This window comes from Etheostoma spectabile, chromosome 13 (assembly GCF_008692095.1).
Source record: "Etheostoma spectabile isolate EspeVRDwgs_2016 chromosome 13, UIUC_Espe_1.0, whole genome shotgun sequence".
In the NCBI taxonomy this organism is placed as follows: Eukaryota; Metazoa; Chordata; class Actinopteri; order Perciformes; family Percidae; genus Etheostoma; species Etheostoma spectabile.
The window spans coordinates 21425766-21437228 of NC_045745.1; the positions used below are offsets into that span (position 1 = coordinate 21425766).

Below are 11463 nucleotides of genomic sequence, written 5' to 3' on the forward strand. Positions count from 1 at the left end.
TTTGATACATTTACAAACCAAAATATGAATCTTTTTTTAATGTTTGAAGAGAAATACTTCCCATTCTGTGTGAAAATGTTTATGGTTAATGTCTGAACTATTATAGAAATATAATCAATCTTGTCTCACCTCATTGGACTGTTTGCCACTGTAGGACATCTTTTTAATTGCCACCACCTCATTTGTGCGTACATCTCGTGCCTGGGAAACACAAAGTTCACGGTCAGCTCACATTTCAACCATAACATACAGTACATCCAATCCTCTGTACATTTTTCTCTCATTGAGATTGTGGTTTTTCTGGACCTCTTGTGCTTTTTTTTAAACCACACTGTGTGTTCAAGAACAAAATGTCAGATCAGAAAGCTAGGGTGAGTCATATCACTCCGCTGTACCTTTGTGTTATTAAACTCCAACATGGGGTGGTTAAAAATATCTTACATTAAGTGTTAGACAAACTGGCAAATTGTAAGTAGGGCTAAACAATTAGTCAAAATGTTATCAAAATTGCTATACAGTGATGTGAAATGTTTTTCAAACTCCCATTATAAATTAAATATTGTCGTGCTGCAGAGATGTCCTGGACGGCGCATCATATTCTACAGACTTAGGAAAACATCTTTGTTTAGTTAAGATCCTCACAAAAATCCCACCACAACAATCTGAATATGTTTTTCAATGAAAATGAAAGTAATTATGTAAAAAGTATCATTCCCTCCAATATCGCAATTGCAATATCAGTCAAAATAATCGCCACTTCGTTGTGGGAGTGGAGGAGATCGATGGACAGATGGAACAAGTCACTTAGTTACCCTGCTTGCTTTTCGTGGTTGTAAATAGAACTTTCGGCCCCTGTTTCTGATCTCCTCCCCCTGCTGATTTTGACAGATAATTGTTCAGAAATTGTAAGTAATACATTCTTATATGAGTGCTATGATTAATAAATGTATTCCAAAATAGGCCATATATCATGATTTCTTGGAATAATCCAAGCAATTATATGTAAAATCACACATTCAGCAGCCCCATATAGCCTGAATGGAATGATCCTGTTTCATAATCACATTTTCCACCACTGTGACAATTTGAGTGTTAGATTTGCAGTCAAATGAGGCTCTTTGGATCAAATTCTCAACTATTCAGAGTCACCCCTAATATACTCAATACAGTTTTACTGTATTTAAGTGATCATATCCCTGATTAACATATATAATAAATCAATAAGTACATTTCTCTTTTTTACAAGTCAGCATGAAGATGTAGTTGACTTACAAAGTAGACAGCGCCAAAGCTGCCATGGCCAATCTCTCGGAGGTCAGAGAAAAGCTTCTCTGGGTCTTCTTTGAAGAAAAGCTCAGCCACATCCGGATCCTTTAGGCTCCCTGCCCTTACAGAGGAGGGCATCCTGGTTAATGTAGTCCCTTGTCACCCACTCAAAGGGGATGGGACTATCTGGGTGCTGAGCTACACCAAAGCAGCTGAAGATTCATCTGCAGTAATGGATGGGCCTAAGGAACCAGCACATGGGCACCTAGATGGACAGAAGCAGAGTCACAGAGACAGAGGTGTTAGCAAGGACACAATAAAACACCCTGATCCAACACAGTATAAAGACGAGTCTACTACTCCATCTGTAAAGTGTCATGGGATAACTCCTGTTGTGATTTGACACTATACAAAAAAATTGAATTGAATAAAGATGCAAAAAAAGTGAGAAAGGTAAATGGCCACATTTTGAAAGGAGGAAATCTCATCTTAAAACACAAATCCAAATCTAAAACATGATGGACTCAAAGTCACATTTGATCAAACTCTGCTTTTCATCCATTCCAACCACAACACATAATAAAGACAAACTACAAAAGGAAACAAAAAGAAAATGCTGTGATATATAGGCTGGAAAAAGGTGTTTCAGGAATTGACTGCAGGGCTCCAGAATAAATTTCTACATTGGCCGGACTGGAGCCAGCTTGTCATTTTTTAATTCAGAGATTTCATATGTTCATGTACAAAATTTGGGCACGTACAAACAACTAAAGATAACTAAAGATAGCGTTTCTTCAGAAAGGTCAGAGGCTCCAGAAGTATCTTAAACAAAGTGATTTAGCCACTAGTCACACAAGTGCTGACCCTAATATAATCTACTAATTGCAGTCATCACAAGTGCATCAGTTCAGATTACTACAGTGATTATTGCAGATCTGTAAGATACTGGAATGACTGGGCAATGCAAATATCCCAGCTCAATAATCGATTTCATGTCCTCAACTATGGAGGTGGCCTACAGTAATGGGGTTTGAGCTGCACTGAATGATCAATTAGAGGACCTTGAGTACAATTTTATTGTGTACTATAAAGTTAATGCAATTTTGCATTAGCTAATTCATTTAACATACATGTAAAGTTATGGATGTGTTCAAATGCAAAGTTTTGTACCACATACTCATAATGCTGAGTGTATGAATATGCATATATTGTATATGTTGTACCTTATACTGCAAATTTTCCAAACCTCTAAAAGGTCTTTTCTTGGGATATACTGTACAAACACTACAAACTAAGAGACAGTTCTACTAATTGTTTTATTAGGCTTCATATAAATTAGGCCAAGCATGTCAACGCCCTATAGACTGTATTGTATAGGTGACACTGCTATGTTGTGAATGTGCTGTTTGTTTAAAAGGTTTTAAATATGTTTTGATTTTACTTGTTTTTGTTGCATTAGTTTTTTTAAGTTACAATAATTACTAAAATAATTTAGAGGTTGTAGCTTTTACTGTGACTGAGACTTATTTAACTAAGCTTGCAGAATTACATCATCCGTTGTTCTTTGAATACACGCTTTAACATTTTGAGCAGAGATACATCATGCCCAGGATGAGGTAAAAGAAAAGAAACCAAATTGTCTCATGTGACATTACGGCTTGATGTCAAGATGTCTTGCTTCGTCCAGTGGCAACAACTCCATCCACACCTTAATGCCACACGTACTGTATATCTTTACAGACTAAACGCTCAGTGGGAATACTGATAGTTGCATCATTTGGTTTATATTTGGTTCTACAGCCCTGCTAGCCTAGCCTTGGAGCCTGCTGTACCAAAACCACACTGCTGGCTTAATGTCACAAGGTTTCTCCTGCTAAAATAGCTATCCAGCTGACTGAAAAAAAAAACACAAAAGTGAAACTTGTATACCAAGATAGACAGTCCTCAAGGACAACAAATATCTTATTGGAGAGAAGCTAAAAACTGCTGCTGGAAACAAGCTTTAGTAACACGAGCAGAGCTCAAGTCTTTTTGAATTATAGGGAATAGTCATTCACGTTTTGGTCTAATTCTGTCACAATGTTTGCAGCATTATAAGATACACATCGTAATACATTTTTTTGGCTGCTTAATGTGTCCCAACTACACCAAATGTTAACTGTTAAAAGATTGAAAGAAGCCATATGAATCAAAGTTTAAATCTTAAACAGAGTATTCAGGTGTTAGGACGTTTCTCTTGTGCATAGTAACTTAAAGCAAGCATCCAATATGACAATGATTCAGTTTCTAGCAGGACAATGGTCTTAAATAACGCAATAAGGACAAAAAGAGTGAAACTAGGCAAATGTACTGTCTGTGTGCAAAAATCTCAACAGTGCAGACGAGACATAATGATACATTATTTTTGATTAAAAGACAGATTCATGCTATATGATCAACTTGACATTTGGTATATTAACAGACAGACCCTTCTGTGTCTGTGTGAAACGCAGAAAGGCTTAGAAGTAGTGCTGACAAATTACTCTAAATGATTAATTTCCTAGCACAGACTAAACTGACTGTCTTGCCTCGCCCCAAATAAGCATCACATACTGACAAAGCATCAGCAAGCAAGAAAACAATGTTAATACTCTGCTGTCAAAGCTCTGTGCTTTTAAGTCTTAAAAGACTTTTCCTACCCAACATGTGACTATACTTCCTCATGAATACGTGATTAAACACACAATGATTAGACATTATACAATGTGAGACCTCAAGCTAGGTTGCTAAAAAGCATATCATTATTTACCAGTATTAAGTGCTTATTTACTTTGGGCAATATTAAGATTAACAGAATCATCCTTTAATTAAAATAAAATGTGATCACAATGGACGCCTCCTTCTAACAACGGTATAATTAATTCCTCTTAATTAAAGCTGCACTCACTAAAACAAATAGGTCCTTGTCTTATAAGGATTTTGCTAATTGCTGTAAGGAAATGACCTAATTTCCATATAGTTTCTAGACTATTTTCTAATATATGTGCTTTCTAAGTCTTGATTTTTTAAGACGTTGGCCTGTCTTCACTATTTTTAACCAATACAAATTATAAATATTACATTTTTAGAGGTTTGAGTGAGTTATGCTTCTATAAAGAATCCACTGGTGGCTCAGTGGACTGCAGTGCGTCCAGCCCATTACCAGTGTAGCATTAAAAGGTCATATTCTAAGAGATGGATGACTTGCTAATGAACAAGGAAAGTGAATTTAAGAGCATCTTGATTCCTTGATTTAATTGCTTGATGAAACTGAATAATTCAATGGGACAAAAGGACTTATTTAATTTTTTTTAATTTAATTTTAATTTTTAATCTGTTTATTGATCCCCAATGGGGAAATTACAATTTACACTCTGTGTCCACACTTTGTTAGTTATCACACACAGTCCTGAACTACACACACAAACACATGCTCAGGATCTGTCCATGCACTAATGGAGAGATGTCAGAGTGAGTTTAACTTAAAAGCATAACCATTTGAAAGAAAATCAGAAAGGTTGGAGTTGTTCAAACCTTGTGATGGTGTTATTGACTGGTAATAGTAAGATAGCATTATAATTTTATATAACATATAACACTTCCTGGCCACTTTATTATGTATGGGGAAGGGCACAAGCACTTCATTATTTTGCTCTATGGACTGTGTGCATTTCTAAAAGACTAGAAAATAAAGTATGTAGGATGCAAAAAATACGATAAAAAACAAAAGGTATTTATCTCACTCACTCTCACACGCACACACACGTGTTCAAGAAATGCACCAAAAGTTGTTTTGCTTTACTGCTCAAGAAAATGGATTCTCTTTGTGTATTACATGAATTGATTTCCTCTGCCTTGTAAAATCACCAAGAAGCCTAATGAAGAGACAGCCAATATACCAAGCTGAGTAGCAAGGGGTGTCAAAGAGAGGAAAAGAGAGAATGCATTTCGGAGAGAGAGAGAGAGAGAGAGAATGGAGAGGAATGATAAATAATCAAATACGTTATTGATTGCCATTGTGAAATTCTCTTAGCTGCACAGGGTCAGTTACAGAGGAGCAACCCCGGCGCAATCCTGCTGTCTGCTGATTTATCAAAATGCAGAGAAAAGATGTTCAAGATATGAAAGATAAAGAAAAGAATACATACATACATTTACAAACATCGGGTGTATTTTATTAAATTGTCATAGTTTAGCCTAAGTACTTAAACTTGTGTTGTAAAATGGAAAACAAATGCAACTTTTTTAATAATACAGTTAAAATTTACAAAAGCTTAAAAATGGCAGTCAATATACTGAGTTTTACAATTGACCTCCATAGAAGAGAGAAAAGATAGGTTGGATGTATCCCTACTTTAAAGATCAGCCAAATGCCTATGTAAAACAGCACTGCACAGCTGTTTGTTCCGAGACAATGTTACTTTCATGACCTACATTTGTGCGGTTGTTCAAATGGCTTAATACACACCACGTTTCTATCCCCTAAAATGAAGGGTGGGGTGTCCGTGCTCCTGCTCCCCAGACTGATCACAGATTGTGGCTTTCACTGAGTGGAGGATGTGAACACTCTCTAGCTACCAAATTTTAACAACACATTCCGAATTGTGGTGCTATAAAGATGATGGTAACAGAGGTATGGCGTGACCAAACACTAAGAGAATTTGAACGAGCTCCATTTACACTCTTCCTGTTGGCATAAATGACACGAACATCAACACACACCTGGGTAAAAAAAAATAAGACAATCTCCCTGTTGCCCCTTCAACAACAAGACATACAGGCATTTAAACAGAGTTGATAAAGTCCTCTCGTGGAGTAACTTGAGACAGAATCTTAGACTGTTTAAAGTTCAAAATTAATCTCTAACAATGTGTAAAATTTGAGACTGAAGCTGATGAAGATCAAGTAATTGAAGTGTCAATGTTCATCCAATAATTTTAGAAAATGGCAGACCATTGTGGATATTTATTATTGTCTATGTCTCTTCTGTAAATCACCTAAAAATTAAAATGTTGATGTGGCTATACTCTATGGTTGTGCAATTAATCATCATTCTAAAGACAATATTAAACATGTTAAATAATCGTAATTTCAATATTGACCAAAATAATCATGATTATGATTATGTCCATAATGGAGCAGCCCTACCATCCACGCTGTTTTACTTCTTGCTCTCAGTCTGACTCATGCAATCAATGGTTTCCAACTTTTCGGCAGCCAGCCTCAGTCAAAGACCTTGATCTGATGCTTAGGAATTCATTTGAAGGAATCTTAACTTTCTTATCTCACTTTTTTTTAAATTGCCATTTGGGGTGCAATGATGAATTGATTAGTTGTCAACTATTAATTTAATCGCCAACTATTTTGATAATGCTTCTAAAATGTGAATATTTTCTAGTTTATTTTCTCCTGTGTGGTAATAAACTGTCCTATCTTTGAGTTTTGGACAAAACAAGACATTTGAGGACATCATGTTGGGCTCTGGGAAACACAGATTCACATTTTTCACCATGTTTCGACATTTTTATAGATCAAACAACTAATGGATTAATCAAGAAAATAATGGCCAGATTAATTGACTATGAAAATAATCGTTAGTTGCCATGTCACTGAAGATGTCACTGTCAGTTGGGTTAGTCAACACAGCTAACACCTGAGGATCACTGTCAATTGATTAGTCATTAGTTTTGCCAACTAAAACAATATGATAAAATATAAAAGCACTGTAACATTAGAAACAGTAAAGTTAAAAAAGGGCCATACCATGCCTTTTATAACTGTATTACACATTTATTTAAAAAAAAAAAACACATTGTGATGGCAGTACTGCAGTTGAAATGCACTTGTTCTGCAGTGGCTGACTGCCACTGACTGACTTGGATCTAGACTTCAGCGCAGGCTTTGCTTCAATGTCTAATCCATTATTCCTGGGAGACACTTAAATCCATTATGCAGTGTGCTCGTATTCTGCACCCCGTTTTAACTCTGACACACAAGAAAACATAACTTTGCATAAGCTTCTCGTGCATTGAGATGTTCACAATCAATAACCGCTGCATACTTTTCATCATCAGCAAGTCCTTGAAAGTAAAGGGGAGTTATCCAGCCTTAGAATGCACGTTTGTTTTGACAAGCATGCAGGTGCATAAAGAAACAATTGAAATATGTGCAGATCAGGAAATGTTATAAAAAAAACCCATAGGAAAACAGGGACAGGCAGCCTAGCATAAGTGATAACAGAGGACAAGTCGTACCTGGCAGGCTGCATTAATAACATCGACAGTCTGTTCATCGCGGTCTAAAGACGCGAACAAAGACAGGTGGACTAGTCACACTGCAGTGCTTATGGAACAAACAGAGCCAGAGTATATGACACATAAAACATAGAGCATGTGTAAGCAAGTTGTTTTGTTTTAGTCATCAAACCAGGACATCGCATTTGACAGATCACTCCAACAGAGCGCAACGTCTCTTGGTTAGTTAACGTTAAATGGGAAACTTGATGTGACAACACTGACGTTGTGCGTGATTGAACCATATTCAAAGTGTTATGTTAAATCGTTGTGTAGCGATTCACTGTGTCATGCATAAGTTAATCGGCGAAGTCACAGATAAGCCAAGCAGAAGAGTAGCTGGCCGGGTGATAGCCAGTGTTACGCAATAACAACACAGAAAACCGAGGAATGCGACTCACGTCAGTGCACAAAAACCCATCGGCAGCAGATGGACACAAGCTCTCCTTGTCGCTTACACAATCATACTCTCACAATGACTTGTCAGACTCGCCTGCTACTTGTAAACACAATGCCAGGACATAGTGCGACAGACACAGAAAGGCTTGACCCAATGTCACCTACCGTCACACAGTTAGCTATTCAGACAGTATGTGACTCATCATGCTGTCCTTTACAGATAAGCAAACTTCCAAAACAGACACCTCCAAAGCAGAGTTTCACTTAACGTACAGCCAGCACAGTGCACACAAACAAAAACGAGGGAGTGGCACAGTTTGCAACGATAGTTGCATAAAGCGGATTAGCAAGCTAACGTAGCTAGCTAACGCTTCTTATGCAAAGCAATCCGTTGCCATCATTTACACCAAACCACTCACAATTTAGCTCGCTAGCCCTGCTCCCCATACGTATTTTTTTCCTAGGAAGGCGAAGGCATGGAGAAGGCATGCCCCGCCCTACTCTCCCTCTGATTGGCTTGTACTCGCTGTCTTCGTTGGTTAACTTTAGGCAAGAAGAGTAGGATTGGTTAGGGTAAGACTGCCCAGGTAAGCCAATCAGAGACAAAGTAAGGCAGAAAGGGGCGGGACATGCCTTTGCCGTCCTAGAAAACTATACTGCTCCCCGTGCATTGCAGTTGTACTGATGAGTTACACTTGCATTCAAAACAAACGCCTTTATGCTAACAAGGGACCTCTGAAGTACGGCACACTAAAATCCGTCGATGCGACAGAGCATACAAGTTGTAACAGCAACTTTTGGTTAACGTTAGCTAGCTGTCGAATAGCAACCAAGCCAGCGAGAATCTGAAATCCACTGCAGAACAAATCTAGCTACCCATCGTCCGTAAGCAGAAAGCCAAAGTTAGCGACAGACTCACCCGGTTTAAATGAATCCACACAGGTTGCGAAGTGGTGTATAAACGGCTGGTTATTCCAGCAGAGTAACTTTAAGTGACTGACGCTAAATCACAGACGAGGCATTGCAGTCCAGAGAAATCAAAGTGTGAACTCCCTAGCTACACATTAGCAATGCTAATCCAGCCGCACAATTGCACTGCCCAATATAGACGAGCACACTGACTTCTATCTACATCGTTCACTTTAGCAATAACCGTTGTCTTTGTCATGTATAATGGTCGGCCGCAGGGATAATTTATTCCAACGTGAAGCAAGCTGCTGTGGCTGTACGACTGCCAGGCGTTATAGCAGTCACAACGAACGGGTAGGCAGGCAAGATACTGGCCAACTAGATAGCTGCTAACGTCAAAGTTTCTCTCTTCAATAGGCAGTTCCCCAAAAAATGGCGGCGATGAGAATCACCTCCCTTCCATCGCGAAGGAATCAAGGAGCAAATGAATCGGAAAAAGCACAGAATCGGAGCGGTACAAGAGTGCACGTGTGACGATTGGAGAGGCTTGTTGATGCTTTACAGCTGTACGGTACAGGGTACACGTTGCCCCCTCCCTAATCTCAGTTTGGTACTGCTGTGGCATCCTACAACTTCATCCTGGTGGAGAGAGCCATACGCGTAATGACTGTCAACACGACATGTGCCCTGGTGCATTTAATAGCAGGGGATAACAATAACAACGATGGAGCTCAATGTGTGTAGTGTGTTTGGCCTGATGCAGTTTTAGTCACTGAGCGTCTATAACCTGATTAACAGTTTCGGTCTTAATCTGGTGTCTACTAATAGCTCGTCGTTAACTCACAATGTGACAAACTTTTGCATGTATCCAGGTCCTCTCAATATGTCAGCATATGGCTGTCCAGTCATCAGTTCTTGAAAGTAGTATGATGAGAAGAGTGTGATTTGCATCAGAACACCATCATTTATTCTAGTAAACAGTAATAGTGCGGACTAAAGAAAACAGTCTAGTTTTGTACTGAAATATAATTGCAAAACTATGATTTTCCTCTGATGGACCTGTCAGTTTGCACTATTTGAAACTGTGTGCAATTTATAATCCATGACCTGGCGTGATATTACGTTGTATTACATGGTTATATAATATGATTTACCACTAAAGTGAACAGAACATAAGGCAGACATAAGTGTGTGTGTGTGTGTGTGTGTGTGGGGGGGGTGTGGGTGTGGGGGGGGGGCAGTTGATGTGCTGCAGACTTTTCTGACACTGTACTTTTTGCATCACATTATGTTTACATCAAGGAAGCATTTGTGTAGTTGAAGCCAATGCTTCTGTATTCAGAAATACATTTCATTAAGAGGTTCTAGTTCTAGCATGGGAAAAACAACTTCTCACGTCAGTATAAAAACGTGACACTACATCTCTGAGGATTGCACATGTAGCCGTAATCTGCATTGAGGAAATATAGGATATATGCAATGTACATGGCAGCAGTGAGGTTAAATATGGGCATTCCACAACAAGCTGCAGGCTGAGAAACCAATCAGCTTGCAGAATGGGGCTCACCGGGTTTTGATTGGTTGCTTGGTAGCCCTGTTGTCATGATGATGTGAATCAGGCCCTGCCTGTGTGGTCTGTATCCAGGCACAGAAGTACACTGAAGCAAATGATATGGGTGGCTAGGCAGAAGGACTGTATGTCCCTGAAACACACCACATACTACATGTGTGTGTAAAACGTAAATACATAAATCCCGGAGTATACCCATAAGTGTTTATTCAAATTAGAAGTGAACATACAGTATTTGTGATTAGGCTTCTTTTTTATACAGATGTTTCACCCATAGTTACTTGCTGAAGAAGCATCTGTCTCACTTATGCTCTCTGGAGATGCAAATTCACCAATAGCTACTTCAAAATAGTGTGTTTTGTTATGTAACTTTATAGTAGAAAGCCTCTAAACACGGATCTCATGCAGTTGGTACTTAGTGCCCCGAGGGCCTTCATTAACACTGGCATTTTTTTATACCATTTATCAGCCCTAAGAATTTTTTTTTTTACAATGTCCCTGTGACCTAAAAATTTCCTCATGTTTATCTATTTTTTCAGTTTATTAAGACATTCCCTGTATTGAAGTGCAACACTCAAAACTCAATACTGGCTTCTCAGTTCCATCACCCTCGCCTGTGTCATCTTATTAAACTACCACATGAGGGCACACATGTAAAAGTTTTGGAATGTCAGCAATTTAGATAACTTTCTGCAAATATATATCTGCATGTTGTTTCTTGTTGAGAATTATCTGGGTTTATTAATGAATTCTATTACATTTTATTGTGCCAACAGATTTGCATGTGCTAAATTAATCTCCGTATTCCAAAATGCACGCTGTCTTCTTATCACACTATGATAGCTTACTGGGACACTGGACTTTAAAAAAAAAAAAAAAAAGGTATCGTCAGTGGTATTTGTAACACTTGTGTCTTTCTGGTTACTAGACGTCAATGTCTGCTGTGAAAAAACAGCATAGTTTTACAATAATATCACATTCTTCATTTGCACACTGAGGTAAAAATAA

The 11463-nt window shown here is 38.3% G+C and overlaps 1 protein-coding gene across 5 annotated transcripts in view; it reads right to left on the bottom strand.

Moving 5' to 3' along the window:
- The window catches only part of taok1b (TAO kinase 1b), a 22004-nt gene extending 12498 nt beyond the window's left edge, over window positions 1-9506 (bottom strand). The window contains exons 1-3 of one of the 5 annotated variants that reach the window (XM_032534377.1): window positions 8896-9506; window positions 1273-1531; window positions 130-201 (exon numbers count right to left, since the gene is read on the bottom strand). In XM_032534377.1, coding sequence (XP_032390268.1) covers window positions 130-201; window positions 1273-1404 — 204 coding nt within the window. In that variant the 5' untranslated portion in view covers window positions 1405-1531; window positions 8896-9506. Of the gene's footprint in view, window positions 1-129; window positions 202-1272; window positions 1532-7978; window positions 7998-8051; window positions 8071-8141; window positions 8390-8891 lie in introns of those variants that run through there. The other 4 variants (XM_032534378.1, XM_032534380.1, XM_032534379.1 and 1 more) reach the window with 4 other exon arrangements.
- Window positions 9507-11463: the final 1957 nt, after the last annotated feature.